At 45.2% G+C, this 20,126-nt stretch overlaps 1 protein-coding gene across 1 annotated transcript in view; it reads right to left on the bottom strand.

Annotated features, from left to right (window-relative positions):
• The window catches only part of FAM135B (family with sequence similarity 135 member B), a 174,657-nt gene that overhangs the window by 28,423 nt on the left and 126,108 nt on the right, over nucleotides 1–20,126 (bottom strand). Inside the window, exons 7-10 of the mRNA XM_036829855.1 lie at nucleotides 13,489–13,642; nucleotides 11,309–11,358; nucleotides 4,841–4,996; nucleotides 3,806–3,879 (exon numbers count right to left, since the gene is read on the bottom strand). Coding sequence (XP_036685750.1) covers nucleotides 3,806–3,879; nucleotides 4,841–4,996; nucleotides 11,309–11,358; nucleotides 13,489–13,642 — 434 coding nt within the window. The remainder of the gene's footprint in view (nucleotides 1–3,805; nucleotides 3,880–4,840; nucleotides 4,997–11,308; nucleotides 11,359–13,488; nucleotides 13,643–20,126) is intronic.

The raw sequence follows: 20,126 nt of genomic DNA, 5'->3' as shown, positions 1-20,126 counted from the left end.
AGCCCAGGTTTCTCCAGTTTCTTCTGTAAAGTGGGGATAATAACAGTTCCTTGCTCAGGGGCTTAGTGTGAACATTAAATGAGCCACTGAGTGTAAAGTATTTAGCACAGCTTCTTACCAGAAGCTTCTCAACAGACTTGTTAGCACCAGGAAGGCAGGTGAAGTGACTGTTGTGCTCAACTCTATATACATAGCAACTTGTAGAATAAATGATTTTTAAAAAGGAGACGGTGTTACAATTATGACTACAGAAATCATAAAAGAGTGACATCTCAATGATCATTTTACAGAAATTAAGTCATCAGTATAGGTCTTCATACACATCAACATTTTCACATTCATTCATTCAATAAACTTTCTTTGAACACTTCCCTACTGTGTGAAAGGCACTGGCTGGCATTGGTAAAAACAGAAAGAGGAACAATAAAACACACCCTTGCTACTAACCAGCTCTAAATCATTTTAAAACACTTTTTAATCAGTGCAACCCATGGCAAGAAATGGTCTTCATTTTACACGGCCACGGAGTACAATCACGCACACTCCCAGAAACACACACGCTGAAACGAAAGTTTCAGAAACACTTCTTACTACTACTACCTATCTTACCTTACCCTATCCTATCCTTTCCTCTGTCATTTAAAAAAGGCCGTTGTAAATCCACTAAGATGATCTCACCGTTCACTCAGTGACTGTGACCTATCATTTGAGAAACACGCTCCAGTGTGTGCTAGAACAAGAAGGGTCTTGACAGCGAAGTTTCTCTTGTCCATCCTGATGTGGGGGGATGGTCCTGTCCCCTATGCAAACAGCATGAGCTCCCTGCGGCTGCACCCTCCCCTCCAGTCTGATGAGCACACCCGTGTCCATGCACAGTCGCCAGCACTGCAAAGCATCTCTTCACTCTCTCCATCTACGGTTTAGTTCTGTTCACAGCCCTTAGGACCTGTCCTCCAGTAATTTTCTCAGTCTGAAATAAAATTTCCCTCTTGATTCTATAGTTCTTATTTTAATGACCTAATTAAACGTTTACCTCTTTCTAAATAGCATCATTGCTATTCTAGTGTATGCTTTCTACTGTAGGTTAATATCTACTATTAACTGAATGGTAACACATTTCTCTAATCTCTGAAGTTGCACTATGGGGCAAATGTTATAATCTCCTAGGTATCTGCAGGGCTCAATCCCTCCCCCTGCCTTAGAGCTCCATTCAGGTGTCTCCTTAGGAAGCCTGTCTCCGACAGCTCTACGAAATAGCACGCTTTGTGCCTGTCACGCTGATATATTTCTCCATAGCACTTATTATGTTTGCCATATCATATTTATTTATGTATATATTCATATATTTATATTTATGTATGTATTTACTTGTGTATATTTATTTATGCATATGCTTTCCATTACTAAAATATGAGCTCCATGACATAGGGAGTACGTCTGTTTTGTTCACTGCTGGGTATCCGATACCCCAAATAGTATCTGGCACACAATCAACACCAGATAGATACTTGTTGAATAAAGGAATCTCCCTTTTACATCTAAGCACAAGATAAGCAGTAGCTAGTTTGATGTCACAAGTAGTATAAGTTACAGGATCAAGATTTCAAAACAGGTATATGAGATTTGAAATCCAAGGTCTCACCACCATAGTCACTTGCCAGGTTTTTAAGGCGTTCGTTATAATTACCATAGCACAAAGTCTGAATTCTTCATCCTGGTCCTCCCTGGTCCTACCTCCCTGTCTCCTACTTGCTCACTCCAATCTAGCTACACTTGCTTCTTGATGCTTCCAAACACTTTGTGTTCCCATACAAGGACCTTTGTACCAACTATTCCCTCTGACTAAAGAGTCTTCTCCCATATCAGGGTATGGCTTGCTAAAACCCCAGTCTCTGCCCAAATGCCACATCCTCAGAAAGACTTCCTTTTATCTCTTTGGCTAAAACATTCCTTCTCCCACACCCAGTGTTGTGTTGGAGCCAGTTCATATTGGCTTGCAAGAGCCAGCTGTATACATCTCTTCCTGAATCCACATTCAGTGATAACATATCCCTAGCTTGAAACTGACCATGGTGGGAGCATCGACACATGGAAATTGGCAAACACTACAGACTGGAGTTTGTTTGTTTGTTTTTTCTTTCCCGAGAGCTAGTTGTGAAACATTTATGAGGACACTGGCCACACCTCTTCTCATAATTTTCTATGTCCTCACCTTGATGTGTTTTTCTTTACTGATCACTCTCTGAAGTGATATCATGTACTTCTTGCCTGTCTCTCCACTAGAATGAGTGACCCATGGGGAGAACATCTTTATTCTGTTCCCTGCTGCATCCCCAGTGTCTATGTGAACAGCAAACATTTGTGTAAGTCACCAGGCATCACCTAACTCTTTCCGAGCAGAGTCTGCAGCTGCCCCAGGTCGGGTCCTGCGTGTGATGCTCTCATGTGATCCTCACAACCATTATCCCACCCATTTTAAGGAAACGAAGACTAGGTGAGCTTCAGGGAAAAAACAAACAAACAAACAGAAAATTAACTCTCTCAAGGATCTGCTGCGAGTAGAGGAGCAGGATTTTGAACCCAGGTCTCCCGAATACCATACCATCTGTACTTTGTACAAGTGGTTGTCATTCCAACAAAACTCTTCCAGGACACTAGTTGCCTATGCGTCTGTCACCTCTTTGTGTGTTCACACTCCTTGGGAATGCAGCCAGGGCCTGGCAGTCTGAGGTCTACCTATTGTTGTGGTGATTTGGAATTAGATTTCCTGCAGTAGTCTTGAATTGCAGTGTTTGCTCAGTGGTCCTCAAAGTGATGCTTGTATTTGCCAAATTAACTCTCCCAATTTTCATTTTAAAAAATACAGTTGGTTCTAGCAGGGGGCTGGACTGAATGAATGAATGCATGAGTGAGTGACTCTAGATATGTCTAGAAAAGCCATTTTAACATGAGATATGTTTTCCTTGGTGCCCCTCTCAATTTCAGAATCCATGAGGCAAACTTAAACATTGCTGTAACTTTCCAAATAGAATTAAGTGTGGGGAGAAAATAAGGTTATAAAGATGAGGGTGAAAAGATCTTCGGGTCTGTCCTAAGTGATGGATGGATTTCAAGTGTTTCTCCTGCTGGATTTACTATAGCATCTCAAACATTATTCCATCCACATTTATTTTGGAGGCAAACGTACTATTCAGAAACCAAGAGAAATGCTTGGACTTGTGTAGCCAAGGCCAGACATCTTGGAGGAAGCACTGATGGTGCCCACAAGGGAAATCTACAATGAGAGACAATGACCTCACCTTTTGTCAACCCTTCGACTTTTCTGAATGTTTTTAAAATTTTTCCAGAGGAAGTCAAACTTAGATATTCAGCTGTCCTCCTAATTAGGTAGTTCAGCCTTAATTCTTATGCTAAATGCATTTCATAGCTGCTGCAAAGTCTCAGGTGAATTTTTTTTTTTTTTCTGACATAGCTTGTGCCCACACCACCTGCTTCTAATTCATCTTGCAAAGAGGACTCAGCACAGATGTCTTCAGGGACCTAGGAAGCCTTGATTCTGGCTACAGAACCATAAGGATACTCAACAACAACAAAAAACTTCGGCTATTGATCTTCTCTGCCACCTGCCAGCTCCTGCCTCTGCAATTTGTCTGACTCTTTTGCCTTCAGAGAAAATGCACCTGAATGTGCAGAGGTGTGCAGACTTCTCTCCTTCAGGATTGGAGATGAAGGGAAGAAATAACTTTGAACAAGAATGTCCTTGGCGCTTAGGGTTCACGATGTGGGCATGCAACTGGTTACTTACAGATTTTCCTGAAAGGTCAGCACTGCAAGTTTTTGGTGCTCCATATAAAAGAAGGCCTCGGAAAACCTTCGGACCTGAGGAATAAAATAGTACAAACAATGTAACTCATTGGGTGGGTTTGGCCTTCACTTTTTTTTTTTTTTTTTAAACTATTTATTTATTTATTTTTGGCCTCACCGTGCAGCATGAGGGATCTTAGTTCCCGACCAGGGATCGAACCCGTGCCGCCTACAGTGGAAGCGCAGAATCTTAACCACTGGACCACCAGGGAAGTCCCTAGCCTTGACTTTTTAAAAAGAAATTAAGGCTCAACGAGGGAAGTAACATATATTAATATCAGGGAGAGCTTAGCCCACAACCCAGAGGTTCTGAAACACTAGTATTTCTACCCACCCCCAGCTGCCCTCTCTATTTCTGGTTCTTAGCACAAACCTGATTTATGGACACAGTTGAATGCATGTTTATGAATCTGCTCTTGGCTTGCGTTCTGTCGTTTTTACATTTAGGTCTTATTTCTTCTACTAGAATATGAGACCCTTGAAAACAGAGGCCATAAATAAACGCAGATGAAATAGAATGTGCAAAGCCAGTCATGCAACTGTGTCCGCTAAGCACTTTGTAGACTTAGCTATTTGGTCCTCTTGCTGGAAATGAGAAGACCAACGTGTTTTATTATGCATTAGTACCCACCACTGTGCACTCAAGCTGGTGGCAAAAAAATGAGCTAGGAACAATGGAGTAGATGTGAAGACACTTCTTTGAAACACTAACAAAGCACTTCGTCATATCCCTGACATTGGCTTGCTATCACTTGGTAGCCAAGGAAGGTATTTTTTGAATAGTAGAGCAAAGATTTGAAAGCCGAAGGAAGTTCATAAAGTTTCACTACAAGTTCATGGTGGAGAAGAACTAGCACTTGGGTCTACAGAAGTCAATCCCGACTTTTATTCTCTGCCCAATGAGCCAACTGCTGTAAAGCTTGCTTGAGAGATCACTGGTGCGTGATTACAGAATTTATACCATTTAACCCCTTACCCGCAAGGTGTGATGCTCCTGGGTGAGATAAGCGGTCACTTGGGAGTGTAATGTCACCGTGTCCAGGAACTGGGTCCACAGAGCCATCAGGTGGGAGGCCAGCTGGGCAAGATCCTTACTTATCTGCTCAGCTATCTTCTCTGGATTATTCAACATCTGGGGAGGTAAAAGGGTGGCAGTAAAGGACCTCTGCTCCACGAAGCTACTGCCATCTTCCTCCTGAAGTCTTTACTGACTTCTCTGCTTTTAACGAATCCCTCTCCTTTCTCTGGACTCTCCTCTGCATCCTATTATGTTCTGAACTCAGTACTCGACAATCATGGAGCTTCCACTTATTAATATCTACTAGTTGGCAGGTAGAACACTAGGTGTTTTTATATGCCCTTTCCTATTTAATCCCCACAATGAACCTTTGGTAGAGTTATTGTAGCCATCATTTTATACAAAAATAAAATGACAGAGGATTAAATAGCACACCCAAGGTCACACAAAGCTGAGATTCAACTGGAAGACCATCTCACCACAAAGCCATGGCACTACGCTGCCTTTACAGAGTAGGTGTCGTAAAACATCTCCCGAGAAACAATAAAGTCTTTATAACCTCACAGCATCTAACTTGCTAGATGATTTCCACATGGCCGTGCTCAATAGACCCGCCACCATCTTCCCCCCATCACTCCAAATTTCTTAAGGAGGATCCCATGCTGTCTTAACAAAAGCTTGAAGGACCCAGTCTACAGAGGTCCGGAGCCCTTGGGGGAACTTTTGGCTAGCTTCAGTTTAGAACTACGAGAGCCGTCTGCCTCTCTCGTAGGGGGTAACTTTCATTGTGGAGAGGTGAGAAGAGAGATCACATCTCTGAGGACAGCCAGAGAATCAGTGGTCCAAGCCTAACAATGAATTCTACGCTTCATCACTTACCCACCAAGAATTTAATGTGCATCTCCCATATCCCAGGCACATGTTTAGAATACATGGGGGCACAAAGATGAATTAGAGAGCATCTCTTGGGACTTCCTTGGCGGTCCAGTGGTTAAGACTCTGCACTCCCAATGCAGGGGGCCCGGGTTCGATCCCTGGTCGGGGAACTAAGATCCTGCATGCCGCGAGGTGCAGCAAATAAATAAAGTGAAGTTCAGTAAAGGTGTTTTGACAAAAAGAGTGTCTCTGCCTGCAGAGAGCCTCATTCACCAGAGGAGATAGGAAGGTGCGTTAACCATGAGGAGTATAGCCAATATTTTATAACTTTAAATTTAGTATAATCTGTAAAAATATCAAATACTATGTTGTATACCTGAAACTAATATATTGTAAATCAACTGTATTTCAATAAAAATAGGTTTATACCATCCCTATCCTTAATATGCTTAAAAAGTCAACTTAAGAACACTGAAAAAAATAGAGAGTGGTGGGCATGTGTCTGTCTTGGAAGACGCAGCAGGACACATAACCACTGCTGCTTCAAACCCATCTCTGAGCTCCTTCTTTGCCACGTGCCTCAGTTTCTTCACCTGCAAAATGAGTGTGCAAAGCAAATAACCGTTTATTGGGTGTAACAATGTATGAGGAGACTAAGTTCAAAGCCTCACTTGAAACGTTGAACGTTCCCTTCACTCTTCTTGGACTAAAGGCTGATGCTAGTATAAGGCATCCTGGGTGGAGCGAAGCATCTGAGAGTAAGAAGAACAGAGAAGAAGGAATCTGACACTCTGTAGGGCTCTTTAATTGTTGGGTATTGCAGCTTTGTAATTAATGACTAGCTTCCGGGTACAAGGCATCATTCACCTGTAGTGTCTCTAAGCTGCTTCTTCCAAGAGGAAAGATCAGTCTTTGGTGACAACACAAGCTACAAAAACTCCAAAACAAGAGAATGGCCCTAACTGTCTTCTGATGGAAGCACTGTTTCCATCACTGGCTCTGTTGGGAGACAGGGACCAAACAGGGAACGTCCACTCTTGGTTCAGTCCCATAATCCATGGCCCAAAGTGTTAAGAGGCAGAAAAGGAAGGACTGGGTTGGGGAGAGTAGGGGATGTGATTGGCCACTGGAAAACCTCTAGGCTGGAGAGTAAGGCTGTTAGATGGTCTATTAGTGGCTTATCTTTAAATTCTCCAACATGTTACCCTCACTAATGGACGCCAATCTCCTGCATCAGCACCGGACACCTTTCTGCCCCTGACAACGTTCCCGGCCTTCCCTCTGGCTACCTTCCCTCTGGTCCAGTGCTGCCCATGGCTCCAGCCACACCAACCTGAACACACGGTTCTTTCCAAGCACCAGGGCCTTGATCGGGCTGCACGTTCTCCTTGGAATGCCTACTCCCTCTTCCAATCTCCTTTCTCCCTCTCTTCACCACTCTGGACTTGTCTGTTCTCCACCAGGTAACTGTTTCAGAAGCCCATGCAGTCCCCCTTGTTCCTGATGATTCTCTCAAAACTTCTACCGTGTTCCACGTGTAAGCCTAGCCTCCCTCTCCTTGCAGTCTACTTGACCTTGCACAGACTACTCTCATGGCACCACTCGCCATATGTTGCTTTGGTGCCCTCCTTTGCCTGCACCCCGAGCTTTAGCCTTCTCAATATTCTCGGTACCTACACCGTGGCTGATGGATGATGGAAACTCGGTAACTCTTTATTGAGTCAGCTGGTGACTTTGCATCAGTGAGAGGCACCCGTGCCTTAGGAACTGGACTTCCTTTACTGGCCTTCTCGCCCTGACACCCACGGCTCTGCCTGAGGAACTGGACTTCCTTTACTGGCCTTCTCGCCCTGACACCCACGGCTCTCCCCACCATCCACTCCAGCAATACTGGCAAACACAGCATGAATTCTGAGCTCAGCCCCCAGACAGGAAAGGAAAAGCCATTCATTAAGTGTGTCTTTGGGAGCATTATTTTCTTCCCCGAGCTGATTACAGCAATGGTTCCAGATAAGATTAAGGAAGCTCCTAATTAAGCCACAAGAGGACCTTCCTGCTCTCACAGAGGCCTGGGCCTGTTCAGTTACAGACGATGGGTGTGGAAGGGTCTCTCTGGCAAGAAAAAGAGAAGCCCTTCACGCTGACAAGGAGGCGGTCTGGACCCAGTGCCATTTCAGGTGAAGCTCCTGAAAAATATACAGCCACCCCTGCCGTGCTTTTCATCTGGGTCTAACCACGCTCCTTTGCTCATTTACTCACCACCTCCGCCCCTTGCTCTGTTTACTGAAGTCTGAGCTTGGAGTATGCTGAGCTCTGGGAAGCCAAAGATAAATATGTCCAGCCCTGGAAGGGGCACATGGTCCAGTTACAGCTATTTATTTCAATAGTTAGACCTACAAAGTACTATGAAAGAGATAGGTCCCGAGTGCTGTGAAAGGGTCATGGAAGGCTTCCCGGAGGAGGTGATGCCTGCATTGCGTCTTCAAGGTAAGCAGGTGTCAGGTGGAGAAAAGCCTGCTTTATACGCCCTGAGCTGGCCGCGTTCTCTCACCATGGGCTGCACACTGAATCACTGGGAGACCATAAAGCGTTTGGGCCCGTCTCTGAGGGTAGGACCCAGACACCAGGATTTTTCCATTGCTGTCTGGTAGACACTCAGCATGATTTGAACCTGTTTGCTGTACCAAAGCACGAGGCTGAGTTTCATTAGAACCTTTCCACCCGTTACTGAGAGCACAAGCCATCCCTTTTCTAATCAGGCTGCACAGCGGAAATCCTGGTCGTGGGCTCCAATCACCTTTCCAGCCCAGACCCCACAACTGGCTTCAAAGGCTCCCTCTGCAGCCGTGCTGGGCCCCGAGCGCCCACGGTGCTTCCGTCAGGTCGAGTCTCGCCCTGGCTTTGCGTGGTTGTTCCCTCCCTGCCTCACTCCTAACGTCATCTAGAGCCTCCGGTGCTCACATAGGCCCCTCGTCTTACGCTTCCTGGTCCAGCACTGATGCTACTGACAGCTCCCGCCTCATGCGTGAACTAATCTGTTTCACCCTAGGCTGTTAGTCCTGGGGAGCTCTCTGCCATCTTTGTCTTTGTTGTATTCCCAACAAATAGTAGAGTAGCTGGCACATCGTAGGTGCTTAAGAAATGTGTACAAGATTCACACAGAGAAAAGGTGCAGATGAACTACTCCATGACTGTAGAGCTCTATGTTTTCAAATTGTCTTAAATCACCTGAAACAGTTTCCGCTGCCCAATCCATCCTTGAGATGGATGCTTTTGTGACCATGCGCTTGGTTGACCACTAGGTGGCGATGTCCTGCCTCGAAACGTTCTGTGGGCTGTGAATGTGTCTTTTGCGGGGGTGGGGGGCGCGGGCAGGGAGGAAAGCTTTGTTTCTCTCACTCCCAGCACCAGGCCAGCCCTTTAGCAAACCACAGACCGGGCTGTGCTCCTCCCCGACTCCCCCTTTCCCTCCGTGTCACCCAGCTGCATCCCTGCAGCAGTCAGCTAATTTGGTTGCTCTGTACCAAATAAAGCCTGAGGCAACACTGTCACTCAAAACCAGGGGCCTTTTTCCTGCAGTTTGGGGGCCTGGTACCAAAGGAAGCAGGCAACCCGCTGGGTTTTCATGAAATATATCTAAGAACTCATTGGCAGCCTGAGCTGTGGCCTGAACCACTGCAGGGACCAGATGCATCAATATTGCAGTGGCTCGCGGATGGCCTTGGGTTCTGCCCCACGCCCACCCCTTAGTGGTTCAGGGACCACGATGCTCCTCTGTGTCCACTTGTGGCAAAACGCGTGGGGACATATCCACGTCTCCCCCTGCACTCGCAGGCTGCGGTGGGGGAACCCCTGGTGCATTTGTACGTTTCAGGGGCACAGCATAATGATACATGTACATACTGCGACATGACGGCCACAGTAAGGTTACTTAATACACCTATCACCTCACATAGTTACAATTTTCTTTTTCTTGTGATGAGAACTTTTAGGATCTACTCTCTTGGTAAATTTAAAATATATAACACAGTATTGTTAACTATCAGTCACTACAGTATTGTTACTAATCACCATGCTGTATCCCCAGAACTTACTTATAACTGGAGGCTTATACCTTTTGACCACCTTCACCCATTTCCCTCACCTCCCCCCACCCCCCCTGGCAACCACCAATATGGTCTCTGTTTCTATGAGCTTTTTTTTTTTTAGATTCCACATATGAGTGAGATAATACAGTATTTGTCTTTCTCTGAATGACTTATTTCACTTAGCATCATGCCCTCAAGGTTCATCCATGTTGTCACAAATGGCAAGATTCCCTTCTTTTTGATGGCTGTATACTATTCCACTGCGTACAGACACACTGCATTTTCTTTACACATTTGGGTGGACACTCAGGTTTTTCCCATGTCTTGGCTATTGTATATAATGCTACAATGGACATGGGGGTGCAGATACCTCTTCGAGATAGTGATTTCATTTCCTTCAAATAAATACCCAGAACTGGGATTGCTAGAGCGTATGGTAGTTCTATTTTTAATTTTTTGAGGAGCCTCCCTACTGTTCTCCACAGTGGCTGCACGGATTTTCATTCCCACCAACAGTGCACGAGGGTTCCGTTTTCTCCACACCCTCTCCAGCACTTACCCCTTGTCTTTTTGACGAGAGCTATTCTAACAGGTGTGAGGTGCTATCTCATTGTGGTTTTGATTCATCTGGGGAACTTTTAATGAAAACGCAAATCCCTGAGCTCTACTCCCATCTACTCTGTTTCAACCAGTTTAGATGGGACCCAGGCCAGGGTGCGTCTAAAGTCCAAATGTGTTTCTACTGAGAGGCCAGGGAGGAGAAACACTGGTTTAAAAGATAGAAACGTCAGATTGCAAGGAGACAGTCTCAGGAGTCCTGCTCTGAGCATCGATTAGCTGTGTCACCGACCCTGAGCTACACACTCCTTTCCATCTCATCTGGCTCTCGTTACATGAGGATAGCAGTGCTTGCCCAGACCATCCAACGCGATGGGATGTGAAAGCATTCCAGAGATTGTAAGTAACAGAACAGCATGCATTGGCCAAGTACTCATTAAGCACATACTCTTAATACGTGATTGATGAACTTTTGGCAAATGCAAAGCACTGTTTTCAAAATCATCATCTTCATGGAAGCTGGCCTCCTGCCATGTGTGAGCCATCTGAGCACAGGTGCACTGTTTCTGTCACCCTCCGTGAGAAGCACGTAGCCCGTAGTCAATAAACGTTTGTTAGATGCATGGGTAATAGACAAATAAAAAGTGTGAATGTCAGGGAAACCAAGACCTGTTAACCTGTTTGGTGTTTTTCAAAATATCTAGCATGTGGCCAGGCACACAACAGGTGTCTAAGAGACACAATGATTTAGGGCAGTGGATGGAATAGTATTTCTTCAGTTTAAGATCCAACATGAGGTAACCAGTCGTGTCTTTTCATCTCTGATTTCTACACCAAGCAAGCAACTACGTTTGTCCCACATAACTACTGCCATTCAGAACTAAGGAGTCAGTTTCCTAATTACCTGTAGCTCTGAGCACAGCTGAGAGAGTGTTTCTTCAACAGCAAGTGACTCTAGGAAAGAAAAAAAAACCCACACAATTAAATGGACACACACTGAATTGCAGAATTTGTTAACAGAATGAACGGAGCACAGATTTCAAGTCGGCACTGAAGTCACAGAAAGAAATACAGCTTCTGTGGACTTTCCTTATCTATTCTGTCTAAAGGGTCCTGTTTATAAAGAAGGTAATTTGGAGCCACGTGGCTTCACACTAGATAAAGGTCAACATTGTTCCATGGATGCATTTCTGAGAAACAGAAGAGCCCCATGTTCACTTGGTGTGGTCCAAAGCGACTCCACATTCTGTTGTGCTTTTGTGGGTACGTACGCACATGCAGGCACGCACACGTACACACACGTCTGTGTGACGCATCTAGGACCTGGATCTGCATCTCCTTCTTACAGGTGGATGTTCGGAAGTCCAGGGAAGGTGGGTAGCAGAGCTAAGACTACTGCTCAGTGCCACCAACTCATCACAGCCTTCCACACTGGCCACAGAGAAGCCCGCAACCCTGCCGTCTTACAGCTCGAACTGGGTGGACTCTGGCCACTTGTGGTTTCACGGTCGCAGCTTTGCCTGTGTTTGAACTTTCCCCTAGTTCCATGAGGCTGTGGTCAGACCTTGCACGTGGCCGACGCCTGGGTTTTAATTAAAGCATCGTTGCCAAGGTGAGTGCAAGCAAACCTTCAGTTCCTTGCTGTCCTCACGGATGAGCACATGCTGCCTGCCCAGCAGCTGTCCTCAGCTCTGTGAGCCCCACGAGGCATAGTGCACTTTTATCACTGATCATGGCTGTGCGCTTGGGGTCTGGCACAATGCCTGGTACACAGTAAACATTCAATAAAAATAGGGTGAGTGAGTGAATGAACAAATAAATTCAGTTCCTTTGGGTTAAAAAAAAAAAAAAGTCGAAGCAAGAAGCCAACTGCTAAGACACTGTCTTCATTCTCCCCCTGAGCTAAACTGGCTCTGAACGGTGTGGGTCTCCTTTGAGTGCATTTGACCTGAAAAATTTCAATCCAAGATCACGTGCTTCAAAGGGGGCATTAGAGTTGGCAAAGCCAGATGGTAAGATGGCACCAGAAGTCAACGCAACAACGTTACCCTTACTCCTTCATCCTGTGCACCAAGCACTGTGTGTGAGGGATCTGGGGGGCTTCTGTCCTCAAAGACCCCCAGTCTAGCGGGGAAGAGAAACATGCAAATAAATGATTGTTGTGTGGTGTGTTCAGTGTAATAACGGATAATGCACAAGGCCATCAATACTGCCAGCGCATGATTATCTCCGCAGGGAAGGTCTCAGGGTGCAGGGAGAGAAGTTGAGGTTCCTTCCCAGCAGGATTGTTATTACCCTTGAATACCAGGCTAAGGATCTGGCTTCTGTTCTAGGGGCAAAGGGCCCCATTGGAAGACTTTGAGCAAAACCACAACCCACCACCTGCTGTAAATGAGTGTGACCTGATATAAAGACTCTGCCCCCGGCATCACTGAAGAATCTCTGTGCTCCTGTCTTGTCGTGCCACACATTGTGACCCTGAGCAGTCACTTCACCTCTCTGAGCTTCAGTTCCACCATCTGTCAATCAAGAGGGATGAGGCCCAATGATCGTGATGTCTGACGATGGACGAAAAGTAATTCAGCCCCAGAAAACCAAAACCAAATATGGTGACTACTGAGAGCTTACTAATATCATCCAGATGAAATATGTAGAAATACCGACATATATATATATGTAGGATTGTTTTACACTCTTGTAAGTGGCAGTACAGTAACTACAGCCTAATTAAGAAAAAGGCTGTAAACAGGCATTTTCCCTTAGAAAGGAACTCCACATTATGTACCCATATTATGTACCCATAGCACCAGGTGGGTAGTAGGTGTTTAATAAATGCTTCGTGGATGAATGAATGAGTAAATGAACGTGACTCGAGGTGCTTGCGTCCCTTCTCCCTGCATTGGCACGTCCAAGATTTTCTCCGGCTAGAATGATGTCGAATACAAAAAAAAAAAAAAATCTGAAACGGTGCTTGCTACTGTGACATTTACAAAAGCACACTGACTTTTCTCGAGCCCCAGTCCAAAAGAGGAAGAAGTTCGGTCGGCTACTGGGGTGAGTTTTCCCCTGTGCCCGGCCCCTTACCCAGCTCCATGCGTGGCAGCTCGGGGATGTCCCTCATGATGGTCAGGAAGTAGGCACGGAGTCCCCGGTAGGCGTGTAAGAGCAGGAAGCACAGCTCCCGGTGCCACTTGTAAGCATGCTGCATGCAGTTCTCAGAGGGCACGTAGAAGCTCCCCTGCAGGGGAAAACAGAAACGCAAGCTGAGGGCTATCCCACGTGGCCAGGTCCTGAGCAAAACTGGGAAGCGGTTCAAGATGCCAACCAAAGAGATGGAATCTCTTCCCTATCCTTCTGTATGCGGAAACCATTGAAACTGGCCAAGCCTCTATCTTACTGTGTTCAAATTAAAATAATAATAGTAATAATAATATTAGATGATGGTGATGATGAGGACGCAGACCTCACAGGTTTGGGGCAACTGAATGTCACCCACTTACAAGCCTCTTTCTCTTGCCACTGTAAGAAGAAACCATGGGACAGACTGAGGTGGGCTCCTTTTCACAGGGAGATAAGGCATTTAGAAAGACCTTTGTATTGATGGATGAATAGTACACCGTGCTGAGAAGGAGAAAAATGCTTTGCTGTAAAACAAGAAGTAGTTGTGAGTTGCAATTCTCAGTGTTGAAAGTGTAAGAGGCTGTGGATGTGCCCATGTGGTGTGAGAATGCTCTGTGCATTCTACTGTGTTGGCAGCTGTAGGACGCATTAGAGCAGTAGAATTACACACATGTCATTTGTCTGATGAGGAAAAGATGCCTAAGTCTACAGTTTACTTGGAGGCCCAGACATGATGAAAAAGGAGGACCAGGACAGTTCTGACTTTCTTGCAACCCCACTAGAGAAGGATGGCTTGGGGTGAATTTCAGGAAGGATTTGTTTTAAGAACGGAAGACGGAATCTCACCAGGATGGGTTTGGGCAGAATAAGGGAGGCGCTGAGTAGTAAGCTGGAGAACTCCATGGATGTAGGAATCTACTGCTCATGTGGGTGAGAGGAGAGCAAGCAAATGTCTCTTCATGAGCCGTCCAATGCTTCCTAGCCTGTCCTGCTGGGAGAAACGCCAGGTGGGGTGTTGGTGGAATCGCATCCTCTTGGTTTCTGTGAGTTGGCTGACTTGCATAGTTGTCGATGTGGCAGTCTCTTGCTTCCTTTGTTTCCTTTTTTCTTTGCTGCCATCTAAAGAGGGTTGAGTTGGTCCAGCGGGGGCAGGACAGGTCTGATAAGGGTCAAGAGCCACCTGAACTTCATCTGTACTCCCAGTGGTGCCATGAAGGCAGACAGTGGTGGGTATAGTTATATTCGCTCTCATCACTACATCATGATAGTTGGGTCCTGGCATGCAAGGTGGTACAAATTAGGAAACCTGGATGGAAGTCTCAGGTCTGCCGTCACCTCACTCTGAGACGGTCTTAGATTAGTTCCCTGGGAGAAAGACTGCAAGACAGAGATTGGCCTGCAGGAAGGTCATGGCGTGTGCTCTCGGGAGCAACGGCCATGGGAGAGTAGGGTGGGGCAGAGGGAGGAGGTACGCTGCGCTGTCATGCAGGCGCAGGGACCTCAGTCGATCCCAGGGGGAGCTCTGGACCTGCAGCTGTCTGGCCTTGAGACAGGGGACAGGTCTTTGTACCCGTGCACTGACTGTCACTGGGCATGGGTTACCTCGGGGAGGAGGTGTGACCTTGCTCGGCAGCTCTCCCAGACAGGGCAATTTCCAGAGAGGGGCTTGGCCATATGCAGTTGGTCACCATCACCCTTGGTAGAATGAGGAAGGAGTGATTCAGGCCTGAAGCTGGAAACTGGGCACCACAGAACTCCCTGGAGAAAGTCTCAGCAGCACCCTTCACTCCCCGGTGCCTCAAATTAAACCTGGCTTTCTGTTATGAGGTCCCTTCTGATTTGAACGTAACAGAGACATTCAACAAGCTTTGTCATAAAAAGACTTTTCCATTTCATAAGCAGAAAATTCAGTCAGGACATCTGTGGTTGCCAGGCACTCAGGGTAACTTGTATATTCCCATTTCTCATCTTTCCTATTATATTAAGATCAGAAGTCAGTACAGTTGTAGGAAGACCAGCAAACCTTGTGCATAGCAGGGTGTGTGTGTTGGACTCCCCAGGTCCATAGAGCAAGAAAGAATCCACTATTCATGAAACATCTAGATATTCCCATCATACTGTATCTCACTGGATGCTTAACAGTCACCTTATAAGGCAGATAGTCTAATATTGGTTTTCAAAATAGAATACAGATATGGTAAAAATCTCAATATTACCAAAGGAAACACAATATAAAGTTTCCTATTCCCCAGAGTCCAATCATTTTCTTGTACATCCTTCTACAATGCTTCTATATGCATACATACCTATGTGTATATATGTGCACTTATATACATATATGTCCTAAAAACACACAGAGACACACTCACGTTGAAAAATGCTCTGGATATTTCTTGGTTACTCATTTTTATCACTTATGCCATGAAGTTCTTTCTTCTCAGACCAAAGAAGTGATAGCAACTCCAATTCCCATTTCATAGATTGAAAACTGTGGCTCAAAGAATCTAGTGAGTTGTACAAGTCACTCTGCTTTGCCTGCAGCGGAAAGGATTCTCAAGTTCAGGTGCTCAATGAAGGCAGGCCTTTCTCATCTGCCATGTGTGCCTTTGAAAAGCATGGCTGGCCGAGGACAGCGGCTCAGCTAGGTCTGCTTACTTTGACATAGGCATTAATACAAGTCCTGCAGTGACTCCATTATCTGTGACTAAGCAGAAATGAAAGCAGGCAGAGGATTAACAAAGGCATCAGATCTCGCAGCTCTGAGGCCACAGCCTGTTTACCTCAAACACCCCTGAACCCTCCAATTTCTGGTCCTGCTACCTGCTCACAACTGCATTTTCTTATCACCAATGCCTCCTTTTGACAGTGCTCCAGGACCCACGGAAGAGGGCAAGGGATCTACAAAGTATGTTACTAAATTTCACTTTTAAGACTAGACACCAATAGCATATGGATTTTTCGAGAGAGACATAAAGAAAATGTTGGAGAATCTTCATAAGGCTGATTTGATATGATTATTGAAATAATAAGAAGTCAAAGTGTTAATCCAAAGAGAAATCCTAAAAAAATTTGGCTGGAGATTATCATAAACAAAACCAGTGCCATTTTCCATAAACACTCAACAGCACGACTTTAGGAAAGTGAATGATTTGCCACAGAAAATCCCATTAGCCGGCCCTCCAGGCCCACAGAGCCAGGATGGAGGACCAATGCCCTCCCCCCCTTAGAATTGCATGAAGTGGATTGAAAAGCCCTGCCCAATCTCCCCAGCACAAAGAAAGAACACTTTAGCATCCCTCCTTTTCAACAGTCTGGAAAGGAAACCCTAAATAATACGACAGGATTCATGTAGGGTAAGCAGAACATCAGGCTGTGTGCAAACTCACAACGGAAGGCTCCTGACCAGGGCACCCCCCCACGGCATCATCTGTACAACATCTGTAAAAAGGGAATGATAATAATCTGACCTTTTAGGGTTGCTGTGAAGGATTAAACAACAACACTCGGGTAAAACACAGACTTATGTGATGTCTCAGTGTAATGTCAGGGTGCACTAATCTTTTTCAATTAGGACCCACCCACTGATGGCCTCTGGAAATGTGTCTATGGATTTATGCAGCTCAAACCTCAATGGTCATCCACATAGAAACCTGCAAATGGATTTTAACTCAATGGAAGTCTTCTGGGAGCCGTGCAGGGATAAAGTTTGGTTAGAACACAGAATCTGGAGTCAAATAGGGTCTATTCCTTGCTTGTGGACTTATCAGCGTGACTCAGTTGGTCCTCAGCACCTGAAATGTTAGTTTCCTAACATGAAAAGTGGGGATAATAATAAAGTTAAAGTGTTTAGTATAGTGCCTGGTTTGTTTGTTTTTTTTAATTTATTTATCTATTTATTTATTTATTTTTGGCTGTGTTGGGTCTTCATTTCTGTGCGAGGGCTTTCTCCAGTTGTGGCGAGCGGGGGCCACTCTTCATCGCGGTGCGCGGGCCTCTCACTGTCGTGGCCTCTCCCGTTGCGGAGCACAGGCTCCAGACACGCAGGCTCAGTAGTTGTGGCGCACGGGCTTAGTTGCTCCGTGGCATGTGGGATCTTCCCAGACCAGGGCTCGAACCCGTGTCCCCTGCATTGGCAGGCAGATTCTCAACCACTGCGCCACCAGGGAAGCCCTAGTGCCTGGTTTATATTAAGTACTTGTTAAATGTTAGAAGTTTTGCTTTTTAATTCATTTATTACCTAACAGAGGTATCCTGCCATCAAATCAGACCTTCGTATACATGCCTCTCGAATGAGTCTGCATCTCTACATCTAATTACTGCCCTGGGCTCTAGAGCTCTATTCCAAACTGCTGATTAGATAGCTTGCCTGTTGTCACAAACACATCTTGAAAGGAGCTTATTACTGCCCCCCTTACCTGATCCTTCTCTTCCTTCTGGTCTTCGTTAATGGACCCACCTTGCCCAACATCCAAGAAAGCCAGGGAGTTCCTCTAGTCTCCAGACTTCTTTCTCACCCCAAGAACCAGTTATGAAGTCTTGAAAGTTCTAAAATGCTCTTGCCTCTGCCCTTGTTTGAGTCTTCTCTATTGCTCACTTTAATTATTAACACATCCTTCTCCTGGGTCTCACTGCCCAGGTCTTCCCTTTCATCTGCAGCACCAGTGTGTTCCTACTGTCTACAAGATCAAGTTCATATTCTTTAGCATGGCATTCAAGGCCTTGAGCCCCCATCACATCTCCTGGCTCAGCGGCTGCCTCTTGTTTCACTCCAGAGTCCACTAGCTGTTCCTCCTTCTTTTAAGAGCCTGTCCCCTTGCTGCCTAAAAGTCACCACCAAGAATCAGGTCAATGTCCTGTTCTTCGTGAACCTTCTCCAACTGCTCCCTCCTCTTGGGTCCCTTGCACATACCTCATTAGACCACAATTATTTCTGTAAATTTCTCTCTCTAACCCTCCCTGCACACTTTGAGGTTAGACAGTATGCTATTTGTCTTTGAACCTGACACACCTAGGACACAGAATGCAATGACTACATGAACAGTGAATGAATGAATGAATGAATAAATGAACTGTAGCATCCTCTAGAGGTCTTGGCAGCATCACGACAAAATGGGCTTGGTGAACGTAGCCCCAGATTGAAGGTCCAAATTACCTTCACTTCCCCCTACTTAAGAACTGTGGAGCTTTCATGGAATTTTGGAATTTGGATTTGCTAGACCACCACAATAATCATGCTATAGATATTTATGTCCTACAGAAATATACTTATTTATACTTTATATGAAATATGTATACAGTCTGATTTTTACTAAGCATGTGGTAAACACTGGTAACTTTTCATTTCAGACACACCCATAAAGGCAAAACACATTTTTGTATAGAAATATCAGTCATCTTCTGTGTTACAGTTATGGGAGAACGCACAAATGGAATTGGTTTGTACTATTCTGGATGTTTCTTTGAAAAAGGAATGCAAGCTCAATCAGACCTCAAAATCTAGAATTCTATTCATAGTAGCTACTGTTCATTGTATGCCTGCTGTGTGCCTGGTACTATTTTTCTGGCCCCTGAATTCCTCTTCTTGGCGATTCAGTGAGTTTTTCATTATTATCTTTGTCTTTAACCAATAAGAAGATAATAATATAATTACAACAGCATTAATAAACAGCCAACATTTATTATTTGATTCTATGAAATACCAGGCATTGTTTAAGTGTTTTATATGTACTAATTATTTAATTCTTCTGCCAACCTGATGAGATAAGCACAATTATTTATCCCCATTTTATAGACTGGGCAACTGAACCCCAGAGTGATAAACAACTTGTCTGCAGGTCTCATGGCGTGCGAGAGGTAGATCAGCAATGCAGACACAGTCTGACGCCGGAAACCACACATTCCTTGTCTTAATACTGAACTTAACCTTCGAATTGAGCTTCAGGAAGTTCAAATGGCCTGTGTTCACACATCCAGGAGGTAGAAGAGTTAAGCTTCTAACCCACGTTAAAGCCTAGATTTTAAAAGGAAATCAGCTCTGTAAATCACAAAGGGAATCAAACACCCCCTTTGTTGCTATCTTGGTTAGCAGTTCCCAATTTTTGTGTCCCGACACACTGGATTGTGGTGACTAACTGTGAACTGAACTACAAGTATTTGTTACCCCAAAATCGTTAAAATATAGAAATCACAGATGATTTCATGTTACTACGACTTCGTCCAAAGCTGTTCCTGCCGCCCTCTTACCGACACCCCACAGAGGTTCCTTCAGCAGTAGAAAAATAGAGTGAGCATTGTCAGGCTTGGACAGATGGGCAGGCATGGGGTGGGGAAGGTGACTGACAGTCCCAGGTCTAGGTCACATTCCCACCCAGGCACCTGCTCCATTCCACAGGCATGTGCTTGCCGCCTGCCATCTTCACATGGCTCCAGCACTGAAGCATCGTACAAGCAACTGTTGAATGATCACAGAGAGATCTACATGGCTCCAGCCATAAAAGAAGTAAACTTGGGTTTGTGTTTCTCTCCCTCTGTAAGTTTGTTTTGCCCCGACCTCCCCTCCTGGAAATCAGGAACAGAATATTATTCATCTTCTCTTCCCAGCT

The sequence above is a fragment of the Balaenoptera musculus genome, chromosome 17 (assembly GCF_009873245.2).
Source record: "Balaenoptera musculus isolate JJ_BM4_2016_0621 chromosome 17, mBalMus1.pri.v3, whole genome shotgun sequence".
Lineage (NCBI taxonomy): Eukaryota > Metazoa > Chordata > Mammalia > Artiodactyla > Balaenopteridae > Balaenoptera > Balaenoptera musculus.
Note: the sequence above shows the minus strand (reverse complement) of the source record. Positions and strands in the feature narration are given on the sequence as shown.